Consider the following 13,264-nt stretch of genomic DNA (forward strand, 5'->3'; position numbering starts at 1 on the left):
ATTATGGTAATTTAGTATTTCTACTGTTTATTCTCTCAAAGTCAAATAATCATTTAAACTATCTTACCAGATCTATTGCAGCCAAGATATATTTTACAAGGAGAAAATTGAGATGAGATTTCAAACTCAGTCACAGTAAAGGAGGGCTGTACACGTCCCAGTTAAAGCTGAAAGCTTGGAGCCCCATCATTAGGAGGTGTGAAGCGTTGACAGGATAAGCAAAGATGGGTTCAAACTTCAGGTGGCCTACTGGTTTGCTGAGGAGTGGTACCAGTCTGAGTTATACCTCTCTCAGTGCTTGAGATCCATCGTGGGGACAGGGGCATTGGAGGGAGGCAGTTTTCAGTCAGCTCACATTTTAGGACATAAGCAGCCACCAGCTTCCAGCCTTCTCTATTTCTGGGTCAGATAACCCAAGCTGCCAACTTCCTCAGTTGGCACTGAACTATAACAACAAAATTCCTGGATTTATGACTTCATCTTATTGTCATCAAACTTGCTTGTATGTGTCCCCAGATAAACAGTGGTAAAGCAATACAGACTAAAATACAAGCTGCAGATAATAGGGATGCTGAGTAGCCCATGGAAGTGGAGCCACGACTTCTAAGAATTTCCTAGATTAATACTGCTGAGGATCCGGACAGCTGGGCTAAAAAGGAAGCTGTCCATATTCAGTTTGGGATCAGAAAACAAAAGAAAAAAATAACTTAAAGTGAGGCCTATAGAAGTAAAAGAAAAGGCTTCAGCAAACATTTTCCTGTCCAATGACAAACAGTCTCCCCTTTCTCAGATGGCTGCCTTTTAAATAACCGGCTTGCATCGTGGCAGCTGAACAGAAGGAAATAACTGAGCTTGTCCAGGAGAGCTGCAAATGGGTCAGGCCTGGCTACACCAGTTTGTACAATCAGCATTCCTAACATCCACAGGCATCCTGCTGGTACCCAACAGCTAGGCATGCAGGCGATGAACAATGAATGAACTGAAGAGCTGCTAGCTCATCCAGTTTCTTGCAGCTATTACTATACGGTGAATGGCTCCCCAATCAGCAGTTCATTGTGATTGCAGCGTATACCTGAAAAAGAGGTGAATGCTCTCATGCTTAGCTTGACAAAATGCAAGCTACAGAAACGATAAAGGGACAAAGTGTTGTGGGAAAATATTGCTGGTAGGTGGATGGTTGGACCGGATGGTTTTGGTGGGTTTTTTTCCAACCATGGTGATCCTATGATTCTATGGATCTAAGTTAAGCGTTCCAAAAGTCTTTAAGCAAAGCGTTATCTCAGCGTTGTGCAAACTCGGTATAAAACGTTCAGGAATTCAGGAACCAGCTGGTGTTATTAACATACGACTGCCATATTGGCTACCAACTCCTTCTAGCCAGTCGCTAATTTATAGCAACCGCTCTCACCAAAGTCATTATTGACTAATTAGAGCCCACAAGAAACAAACTGATGAGCCAGGGAAGTTCCACAGCACTGCACGCACAAGTGCACACTGCAGGCTGCTGCCAGAGACTGCAGTTGGCCATTCAGCCTTTCACAGAACCGCTTTTGTGGCTCTTTTGAAGGGCTGGTAGTTCGCTGGCAGTTATTCTACCCACGGATCACCGGCTCCTTGTTCCGATCCAAGCCTGCGGACGTTCCCTCGCCTGTTCTTTGTTTCACACCGGGACCGCGTTCCCTCCGCCGCACCGCGATGCCCGCGCGTGAAGCCGAGGGCGAAGCGCTGCGCCGCTCGGTTTTGTGCGGCGCGGCGGCAACGCGCTTTGTCAGCGGCGCCCACCGCGCACCGAGCGGCCGCGGCCCCGCGCGCTCCCGAGGAGTGCGGCGCCGGGGCGGCAGCAGCGGCGGCAGCGCAGGACAATGGCTCGGTGCCGCCTTCGCTCGCCGCCGCTCCCCGCGCTCTCCCCGCCGCATCCCCGGGCGGCGCGGCCGTGTCCGGGCTTCACCTCCTCGCAGCTCTCCTAAGGAAGCTCTCCATCCCCCATTTTTTCTCCGCAAAGGCATTTTGTCGCGATTCCCCACCTTCTTTCTTCCTCCTTCCTCTCCCCCCCCCCCCCCCGCCGCTTTTTTTTCCACACGGGCATCTCTCCGTCCTCCCCCTCCCGGCGGCGCGGCCCCGCCGCAAAAGCCGTGCGCGCGCTCGGGCGACGCGTGCACGCGCCCTGCCGCAGCTGTCCCGCCGCGGCCCCGCCCCTCCTCAAAGCGCGCCGCCATCCAGCGGCGACGGCTCGAGGGGCGGCCGGCGAGAGGAAGGGACCCGAACCGAGCGGCGGAGGGATCGGCGGGGCGGAGGGATCCGCAGGCTGGAGCCGCGCGGCGGGAGGGAGGGAGGAGAGAGCGGGCGATGCGGAGCGGAGCGGCCGTTATCTGAGAGCGGGGGGCGGCGGCGGGGCCGCGGGGGGCGCGGAACGGCGGCGCGGGGGAAGGGCGAGGCCGCGAGGTGCGGCCGCGGGGCGGGGTGTGGCGGCGGCGTCACCGCCCTGCGTCACTGTGCGGTCGGCGGGGGAACGGGCGGTTTGGGGTTCGGAGCCGCGCCGCGCGCCGAGCACGCGGGGCTCCGCCGTCCGAGGAGCGAGGGTTTGTTCCGCCCGTTTCGTTTTTGTCTGATGCGAAATCCCGGGAGCCCGGCGGGCTCCCTGCGTTCTTCCCTTCCCGCCTCCCGCCTCTCCAGCATGTAGCGGGAGGACGGCGGTAGAGGGGCCGAGACGCGCGCGGTCGGCCTTTCGGACGCGCTGCCGTAGGAAGGAGGAAGGCTGATCCTCCTCCGGGGCTCTCGGCGGCGTTGGCGCCGCGCTGAGGAAATGGGGCTGGCTGCGCGCAGCTGAGCCCATCCGCTGCCGGAGCTGCTGCGGCGCGGGGCTTCGACCGTTCTGGCATCAGGGAGGCGCGCCGATGTCGGCCTGTCGTGTGTAAAATGGACAACGAAGTCTTCACCCCCCTTTTGAAGAAGTTCACGCGCAGCCCTCTCGTCACATGGGTAAGCGTTGATTTTTTTTTGCTCGCCTGTCATTCATTGGTTTCCTGCTTGTTGGCGTTTGTCATCATCATCCGGTCGCTGCGTTTCAGGTTCGGACGTTCGGACCCTTAGCGGAGGAGAATGGGACCAGCCTGGAGGAATACATGACGCTGGTGGACGGCGTGTTTCTCAACGAAGTCATGCTGCAGATGTAAGTGTGTGCAGCCCTGCGCTGCTGCCTCTGTCCCTCTCCTCGTCTGGAACGCTTGGCTTTCTTACCAGAGCTGCTTTTTCTTTCCTTCAGTAGCAGCGTGGGTAAATAACTTCTGTCTTGGGTGCCTTGAGTAGTCACGTGGTCGGTAGCAGGGAGACTTTGGAGCAGAGCAGATGCTCTCATCTGCTCAGACGATGGTGTAATGTCCAAGCACTGCGATTCCAGGGTGGGCTGATCCAGCAATCTGGAGCTTGCTGGAAAAGGAGATCGCTTTAAGTGGTTTCCCAGATTTCCATGAGAAGCATAACGGTTCATTCTGCTGTCAAGTCATGATCATAAACAACATTTTGAATCAATGCATTTGGCTAGTAAGATTCTGATACCTACCTTGCTTGGCAACGTACCTCCTAAGGATTTACCAGTCACATCGCATTGTTTGCCAGTGGAGTGGTCTGCTCATCAATGCCTTCTGCTTCATTTCTCACAGCTCAGAATTTGAGTAGATAGCAGTTGTGCAGTAAAGCTGAAACTGAGAGCGTGGAGCATTTTTTGGCCACAAACCACAGAAGAACCATTTTTACATAGCCTTATCAATTGTTTATTGAACACTGCTTAAAAAGAACCAACTCTGTCATTACGAGATGACATAAAATCACACGTGAAAAAATGCATAGCTTGCTATTTAGAAGGCATGTAGCTCAGAAAGTTCCAGTCAGAGAAATACCAGCATATCCAGCTGTGTTGTGATTATTATTTTTTGTTAAGCATAGTTTTGACTGAAATGTTGCCCACTATTGTAATACTAGAGTGTCATACTGTTGTGAAGAGCGTAGCGATGTAACTTAATAATGGAAGAAATACTCAATACTTAATAATTGAAGAAAATACTCAATTTTTTTTACATTTACAGAGGAAGACAGCAAATCCATGTGCATAGGTATGAAAAAATACGGGCTTATGAATGATGAGATGGATAAACCAGCACATGAGCAGCTTGTGATGACAGCTGTTCCCTAGCCCTGCACTCATGATGGGCATCCTGTTACTCCACTTACAGTTTTACTTGTACACACACACTTTTATAGCTTTTTCTGTTGGTATTGAGCTCACGTGAATAACCTGTATAACAAAATTCTGCTTGCCACGTTTAAATTTGAATTGTTATCCTCTTGAAATCAATGCCTTCTTTGTCACTACAACTGATTTATTTTTTCTTGGGCTGCACATACGTGAAATAGCTTGTCAATTTTAACTGTGCATTTAGCACATAGAGCTTCTGTTTGATTAAAAATGTTTGACAGCTGGAAGTAGAAGGCAAATGTGGTACTGGAACAAAGTGATTTTGAAGAATGTAACTTCAAAATTAAGCTTTCTCGGTAAGTTTTTACAATATTAAGAAAGTGTAACCCGATTGATGTGTATGTGGTGAATGTTTGTGTAAAATGGGAAGCTGCGGGGAGAAAACAATCCCAGGCTTGAGGCACTCAGCACTGAATTTGGCTTTGACAGCACGCTGGGATGACTGTAGTTTACTTGGAAGGAGTTGTGTGTAGATGTGTAAACACAGGAGAGAGGCAAAGAAAGAAAGTTTGGCACTTGGAACAATTGAAAACTACCTTAAATTAGAAGAAGCTGTGAAAGTGCTGACAGTAAAACTAGTTTTACAAATACGTAACTACTCTGGAAGGTGTGTTTAGTTTAAAATACTTCTTTGGGGAGTTAAAATATGTTAAGATTGATTACTACTTAAAATTGAAACTTCATCCAGGACCGTATTCTTATTTGGGAAGGGATGAGGGGAATATGTTTGTTTTTCTTTTGCTAGGGTTGAAAGAGGAAAAAAACGTTTCGTGTTTTGCAGACAGATTCCATCTCTGGTGAAGTCAGTGGAAAGCTGTGTTAGCTTCTGGTCCCTTTGAAGATCCACATATTAAAAATTCATCTTCATTTACAAAAAAAAAATCTAAAGATGTAACTTCAACTAACCATTAAAATCACATTTTCGGTATTTTCCATTTTATTAGGATTTTTCTTTTTGTCCTTTTGGTCTTAACTAGCATTTGTTGAGGAAATGCAGCAGAAAATGTAACTTCAAAATCATATTTTTCTTTGGAATTTCTCTATGTTTTGTATGACTTTTTTTCACATTAGACATAGAGATCCATAGTTATGGGTTATGACACACTTAGTAATTCTAGAGAAATGAAGTGTTGCTCTTGCAGAAGTGATCAGGAGTGCCATGCCTAGAAAGCAGCTCTGAAAGTTGCTTTTGACACCAGTTATGTCATCTGGTACTTGCTGTGTGCATTAGTTGAGAGGTACATGGGATGCTGGTGTTTTGATGTGAGGATACAGCTATCAAACAGGACTCTGTGGTGTGGTGTTACTGTGGGTTGGATGAGATGCTTTAAAGGAAGTTAAGGACACGAACAAGTGGAGGCTGTTAGAGGTGTTGTGGTCTTGTTGCTCTTATACTTGAATACGTGTTTTAATTCTGCCAAATGTTGGGGGGGGGATGTTATAGCATAACAGTGAAGGTTAGGCATGTTTTAAGCAGTTATATATCAAAAAAAGTTATTACCTAGCAGAATTTTTTGTTCTCAGCAGTGGTACTGAGATGGCTGGGTTTTTTGTTTGTTTTTCTGCTGGAATTGACTTTATTGGTACCTAGTACATCAGGAAGAGAAAAACAAATTCGTTACATTCCTTGTATGCCTTTTGCTGTTGAATGTGAAAATTGCATGGATTCCACTTGGTGTTAGATCTGGAGAGCTCTTCCTTTACTGGAGATGCTACAGGCAAGCTGTTTTTTGTTTTGTTTGTTTGTTTTCCTGTTTTTAAGGTGAGTTCTGATTTTAGAATATCAGCTCCTGACTTGAGAGAACGTCTCATTTCCTGTTTAAATTTAGGTCAGTTTCTTCAAAAGTATTCAGTTACCTACCTTCTGCTAGGAGCAGTCTGTGTCTGATACACGGATAGAAATCCATCTGTCTTTCTAAATCTGGGCCTTCATCTTGGTGTTCTTTGGTATAGAAAGGGGTTATGTATCTTGGAAATAAATTGCCATGCAGGGGATCACCTCAGTGGAGCTCTGCTATAGCAGAGAGGTGGAGGAGCCTACCCACAATAGTTCATACCTTTACCATGAATCATACAATGATAGAATGGCCTGGGTTGAAAAGGACCACAATGCTCATCTAATTTCAACCCCCTGCTGTGTGCAGGGTCACCACCCAGCAGACCAGGCTGCCCAGAGCCACATCCAGCCTGGCCTTGAATGCCTGCAGGGATGCTTTGATGTCAAAATGCTTCTGATGTTAGGAAGTGTGCAGGTGCTTGAGTGGTGTATGTTGTGTGCTGCTAAAATGAAGCACCAGAGTTCAGCAGATTAGTCAGCCCTTGCACGTCTAGTAAATAATGCCTACTTGTCCTGGTAGGGATGTGTGAGTTGTTCTTCTCAAGCAACCTGTGAGACTTTGCGGTTGTGTGCTTTTATTCAAGTAATTACAAGACTGGGACTTCTTTTCCATTTAGCAGCGCCACTGAATATTTGCTTATGTAAAAAAAGATTCAAACTGTAGCTTAGTTTTAATGGTTTTATTTTACTCCAGATTGCATTTGTGGAAATGGATCTGTTTCACTGCAACTGTTGGACGAATAGCATGTTCAAAATGAGTGATGTGCAGAAGCAAACTCTGGAACTGAGTTAACACGATGCACTGCCTGGAGAACCCGTCTGTTTTTGTGTCTGTGTTCCATTCCTAACCGTTGCATTAATTGAATACATTCATTGATACTACCCACATCATGCATGAGAGCATGTTTAGAACTATTTCAAAGGAAGGAGTATTTTATTTTTCTCCTGTTTTTCTCCATCTAACTGTTCAGTCACAGTTTTTCACTGTCTGGATCTGCATGCAGACCTTCCACACCCATCGAATTTTCCAGGTGGACTGGCTGACAGTTTTCTTCCACTACTGTGGTGGTGTGTGCCTTGAATGTGTAGACTGCTTCATTGACTCATTTTCTGAGCTCTCAGTCTTTAGTTGTACGCTTTTTTTTTTTTTTTTCCCAAGCAGTTGAGCTTGCCAGCCCATACTTCTGGCTTGCTTATATCTTTTTCTGAAAACTGGACGCCATCTCCAGTGCTTCAGCCAGCTGCCTGGCTCTGTGAAAGAGTGCAGGGACGTGTGCTCCAATCCAATTAACTCTTTCATGTGAAGGCCAAAGAGCAGGAGGCAGCTTCGCTCAGGTTTTGACTGGGCAAAGGGATGGGAAAAAATGATTTAGGGAAAATTAAATTGGTGAGTTTGGCAGCAAAACTACAAGCGCGTGATATTTTAGACAAATGGCAAATAAAATGAAGTCTGTGCCATTCTCATTTGTTGAAGTGGATGGATTTGATGCACGGTTCTCAAACTCTGCCAGGCTTACGTGATGCAGGTAGGTGTCACCAGCAGTTTTGAGTTGCTCTCAAAAGTGGTTTTGCAGGAATATTTTCTGCAAGGTGTTTTTCAATGAAAGCAGTGTTTGTAATGGTTTCTGCGAAGAAGCAAATTCTTTAAGAAGTGATCCAATAGGATGTGCACTGAAGTCAAGATTGCTGGAATTGAAACCTTTAGAAAACTAGAAGGTACTTTGATGCAGTGTGTAGAGTGAGGGTGGTTAATTGCAGCTTGAATGTCTGCCTGCAGCCATGTAAATGTGGTGAATGTAGGTAATACCTGTGCTTCTGAGGTGCTTCAGTTTTTGATAGGTAAAGGGGAAATACAGTGTAGGCTGGCTGTGGAACATTTTGAGTGTGTGACCTTCTGGTTATGTGTCAGTTTTTTGAGTTCTTTGTGTCCTTTTCCACTGTTGATGTCCAATGTCCTTCACCCTGTCTCCTCCAATTTATTTTTGTGTGGTAAATTATTCAGTGGTTCACATTGGATCTTTGAAGGTTAGGAAGCAAATGGTCTAAGCGTCCCCTACATACGTACTTGTGCTTCTCAGCTCTTCATGTATTGTGTTAAGCATCCTTTGCTTGTGGCTTCTTATTTCTTCTGTTGTTTTACTGCCTACCATGCACTCGGTGTGGCTGGTAGCTGAGGCCAAGGTCTAAAAGCTAAGTTTATCTGTGTGTTTCACAAATGGCAGTCTTATCTGAAATATCTAAGATCAAAATAGCCTGTTTCAGCATTGAAACTGTTCTGGCAAGGAAACAGCTTGTATCCACTTATATCCACAGTTTTACTTTCAGAGTGGTTTTCATTTTGCTCGCTTTCAATGCGCTGTTTGAAAGCACTGTGCAAAGATAAATAAGTTAGCAATTGCTGTGTAAGTGTACAATTTATCTCCTGATTGCCAGGAAAGCTAAGAGTGTACTGACACACCATCTCCTCCTATGGCATAGTTCAGTTAAGGCTGTTTTGTGAAGGCTTTGGGGCAGAGATCCCTGAGCAAGTTAATGGAGGAGACGCACCCACAGAGCACAGCATGGCACTGCTGAATAGAGCTGTCCTTAAAAGTTGGCTTTAACTTGAAGTCATGTGTAACTTGAATGCCCCAAGTGTGACTCTGTGCCAGAGGAATACTTGTTCAGGTTTTGCACTAGCAGCTGTGCTGTGTGTTTTAGTGGTTCAGATTTGGATGGATGAGAGGTTCCAGTTCCAGCTGTGGCTGCCCGTATTTCTGGCACTGGGGCTGGCTTTCCTTTTGCTCTGCCACCTCTCCTGTGCTGCCACTGTTGTTGCTCCCCATGTAGTAAGGAAAGGTGATGCACGGACTTATTTTGCTGTGATTTTTGTGGCATGAAAAGCTTGCTCAGGTTGTCAGGGCGCCTTGAGCAGCTCTACAGTGTTATGGCTGCGTGGCAGCAATAAATGCCAAAGCTTTAGTTTAGTCAGAAATGTCTTACCTGGGCTGACTGACTGCTGTCTTTCCCTGGCAAGGCTGTGATGCTTCTGGTTCCATGGCTTGTATGGGGATCTGTGCACTGCAAGCCTTTATCAAAGTATTGCTGCGCTCTGATTTTTCTTTCAGAAACTAATCTAGTTAACTGACAAACTGGTTGCAAAATCAAGCATCTCCTCATCCTACTCTTAATTTGAGAAGCTTGCTTGTAGACTTTCCTCATTTGTTTCTTCTGTTAGGAAGGGTTTTTTTTTTTTAGCTTAGTGTTCTTTTGTACGTTCCTCTTTTTTTGTTGGTTCCTCTTCTTTTATTTCTGAACTGAGTGCATTTATTTATTTATTATTTTGGCTTCCTTGTCTTTTCATACTGCTCTGCTTTTCCCCATGTAAGTAATTATTTAGGGATCAAAACATTTTTCAGAATGCTGCTTTGTTAGAACATGTGACTTCAGTGGTCAGAGATTATTTGGTAATAGCTATGTGGAAGCCTCTGTTTTTGTTTTCTTTTAAAGAATCCTATACTTATGGCTTGAGATGCTCCAAAGAGGCATGGCCCTTATTTGCATGCCTCTTCAGTAGTTGTTACTAAGCAGTGTTAACAAAATGCTCCCCCTTTGTTTCATTGGAGTAATTGCTGCTAAGGCAGCAAACTGAAGCAGCACTACTCCTTGACCTGAACTTGGTTAGCCTGCTTTCCTGTTGGCTCACTCCAAGGAAAAAGCAAGAATTATCTTAAGTTGTATTTTTGGATTGGGAAATAGCAAGGGATGAACTCATAAGCAGCTTGTATTATTCCTGGCTTTCACTGAATCTTTGGATCTGTGTAGTGTATTTGGATAGACTTGAAAGTTGCTTCCTTTTCTGCAGCAGGGGGAGCAGAGGTCACTTAGGTTTATTGTAGAGTTTTGTCTTATTTTAAGCTGAGGGAGAAATTTGCTCTATTTTTTGTTTATGCGGTATTTTTGTTTTTCCTAAGCAAACCCTCGAGCAAAAAAATGTGTGGTGCAGTTTTCTGGTACCTTGGGAAGATGCTTGCTGTACATTCAGAGCATCGTGTATGCCAACCAAAAATAAAATATGCATGCTAGCTGATGTGTGATAAGATATAGACAAATGTCACGTGTACAAATGTTGGTTTGCATCTTAGCAAGGATATTAATATTAATTTTTTAAGATGAAAAGAATGCAGTTCTTTTACAGAGCCTTTCTATGTATGCTGATCTTGTAGCTTTGTGTGGTTAACAGGGGTAAGGTCCTTCGTGGACTGCTCTATTTATATCTAAATCAGTAGGGGATTGTGCATTTATTGATGTGCACAGAAAACTTACTGTGTGTCTCAGTTAATGAGATGAAGCAGGGAAGTTGCTGACATCCACCAAATCCTTACAACAAATGTAACGTGCTTTCTTGGGAAATCCCCTTACGTCCAAGAGCCTTGCACTTGAATTTATTTCCTTCTCTGGAAGAATCAGTAAAGAGGATTGGATACATCAGTTGGTAGTCTAAAAATCAGTATAACAAAAGGTAAGGATCTCATATTGCATGGGAGTATTCCTGGCAGATTATTTTTTTTTTGGAGAGGAGAACAGAAGAAGCTAAACTTGCTGTGTTCTGCATTTCTCTGGCAGAATGTGGAACTGGTCTTTGTTCCTTTTTTTTTTTTTTTTAAACTTAAATCAGAACAATCTAAATGCAGACATGGAATTAAATATTTACCCTTCTGAAATTGTTCGAAAAGTAAAACTAAAATCTTGGCCAGGGTTCCATTTTAGGATAGGTACATTTGGATCTTTATCCCAAGCAAAGCTGTGTTTATCTGAGTAAAGCTTGACATTCTTCACAGATGTATATTTTATTGTTATTAGTTTACTTATAAAATGTTCGTTGTACTTCTTCAGAGGGAGTTTTAGAATCATGGTGTTCTAACTGAAAGTACGTAACTGAAAACAGCTGGAACTGCTGCTGTCATAGGATTGTTGTGGATGTGAACGTTTGTGGTGTTTTTAGTGGCCACTTCCATCAAAGTGCTGATCAGAAAGTTAGGTAGTTTTGTTACTCTTTTCAGTATCATTAGCTTGGGCAGTTTTGAACTCATTTGAGAGAAGGTAAAACCTGTTGACCCTTACCTAAAAACAAAACCAAACACACACTGATCAAAATTGGAAAGGGGGAATTTGCTGTTTGTTATCCTGAGAGCTTTGTTCCACTCCTGTGCACATCTCTGTTCTTGCTTGCTTGTTCCAGTCTCTGTGCTCCTGCAGCCTGTGCTGCCTTGTTGGCTCACATAATTTGGGAAGTGGCACAGTGCAAGCATTAGAGCAACCTGATGGACCTGTAACAGCACTGGTGTTAGTGAGATGGAGCTAGGGAAAACTTGTGTGTTTTTCTACCTTCTCAGCCAATATTGGCTTCCATTCCTGTTTGGAATCCCAGGCCTTTGTGATAAAGGAAATGCTTTACTGTTTGTCGTTTTTCTTACGTGCTGTGGTTTGTGTGTGTGAAGGTCAGTGAACTTATTTCTGAAGAGCACAGAAAGGGAAGGCTCTCGTTGTGATTTAAGTTGCTCTAGAGGATTTGTCACCTTTTGTGTTTCAGAAAAATCTTCTACAAATGAGGACTGAAGAATGAGTGGTATTCTACTTGCATATACTTTTAGTTTTAACCTTTTTAACGTATCTCCCAGATTTGCTTCTTGTAGACTGTTGGACAGCCAGTGATGGGAAGGTGAATGATGAATTGTTAGCAAAGTGCTCTGAGAAGAATGCAGAGAGATAGAGGCAGACCTGTGGATTTTCTTTTTCTTTCCTGAGGTGACCTCTCCCGCAGGCCTGTGTTTGTCAGGCTTTCTGGTTCTCATCTGTTTGCTCAAAGGAGGCTTTGTCTGTATTGTTTCTTCTATCATTTAATACCCAGGAGTGCTCATTTTGTGTGACAGTATTAAGTCTTCTGTGATGCTCTGAGCCACAGCGATTTTCCTTTCTGCTGGTGGAGCTCTGATGTGTTGGAGGCCAGCTGAGGATCAGGGCCAGGCAGCCTCAGCTCTGCTGGGCTTTCACTGCTTCTTGTAGGGATTTGCTGGTCTGAACTGCTGGCTCAAAACTGCTTTTTTTCTTTTCTTTTAACACAGTAACTTTTTAGTGTGATAAGAAAAGAGTCTATCTGATGGTTATGTTCAATCACTAGTATTAAAGCTGTTTCCCTTTGTGTGATAAAGGCAGCTGTTGCTCTGTAAGGTTGGCAACTATTACTTTTTTTTTTTTTTTTTTTTGCAGAGATGTTAATGCACTGCTCTAGGTGTGCCTAGTGAATGATAAGTAAACTGTTTTATTTCCTGAGTTTTCTTTGCCTACAGTTTGGTCACCTGCATGCATCTTTACTATTAATGAGAAGAGGATACAGAAAGAAATCAGTCTGGGTGTTCTGTTGTTTTTTTTCTTTCCCCACAAGTGACATTTTCAAGCACTTGAAATAACAGAACAGACACTGAGTGGGAGTTACACTTAGTGAGTGGGAGTGTACTTTCTGAACACTTGTTGAAGAATATTAACTAATGCAAATATTTTTATACTGCTACATAGTGGTAATGTTCTGATTTAAGATTTGTTTTTTTCATCATCTGTTCCTGCAGTAAATGGTCAAAATACCACTGAGCACTGGTCATCCTTATTTCCTCTGAGTTTAAGTGGGCAGATATCTTTTTTCTCCTCCTTAGTGTCTCTGGCTGCTTTTTTCATCTTTTTTTTTTTTTTTTAATCTTAACTGTTCCTTAATGAAGACAATTTAGAATGGCTATCTTGTTGTCTTTAATGTGATGCTATGTTAATGAAGACGGTTCAGAGTGATTATCATCACAGAAGCACAGAGCATCTTCCATCACAGTGAGTGAATCACATGAAGGAATTGCCTGCACTGTTTTTCAAAGCTGGTGCCAAAGGTGCTTTCTGACTACTGACTTTCTTTTTGCTTCTGTACAGCTTTTCTTAAATACTGTTGCCTCAAAAGGTGGAAAGAAGTGAAATGTCAGGCATCAGATGTCTTGAATACATGATGGTTTTGTCTTGCTGTTTGCACATGAACCTGTAAACCTGGGAGGATACAGATAGGAGGGGATGCCTCTTCTAGCAAATCATACCACTGCTCCTGAGATGGTGAGGCCAGCAGGTTCATTTTGATGGAGGAAGGAGAGACTGGGCTGCTC

General features: G+C 44.2%; 1 protein-coding gene across 16 annotated transcripts in view; it reads left to right on the forward strand.

Annotated features, from left to right (window-relative positions):
• The first annotated feature begins 2,193 nt into the window (after positions 1–2,193).
• CCDC88A (coiled-coil and HOOK domain protein 88A) overlaps positions 2,194–13,264 on the forward strand; it is a 75,608-nt gene continuing 64,537 nt past the window's right edge. For 13 of the 16 annotated variants that reach the window (XM_031597863.2, XM_031597864.2, XM_090134529.1 and 10 more), the window contains exons 1-2: positions 2,194–2,979; positions 3,069–3,169. In XM_031597863.2, the coding sequence (XP_031453723.2) occupies positions 2,917–2,979; positions 3,069–3,169 (164 nt within the window). In that variant the 5' untranslated portion in view covers positions 2,194–2,916. The remainder of the gene's footprint in view (positions 2,980–3,068; positions 3,170–13,264) is intronic. The other 3 variants (XM_031597872.2, XM_031597873.2, XM_031597874.2) reach the window with 1 other exon arrangement.

Source organism: Phasianus colchicus, chromosome 2 (assembly GCF_987193195.1).
Source record: "Phasianus colchicus chromosome 2, bPhaCol1.hap1.1, whole genome shotgun sequence".
In the NCBI taxonomy this organism is placed as follows: domain Eukaryota; kingdom Metazoa; phylum Chordata; class Aves; order Galliformes; family Phasianidae; genus Phasianus; species Phasianus colchicus.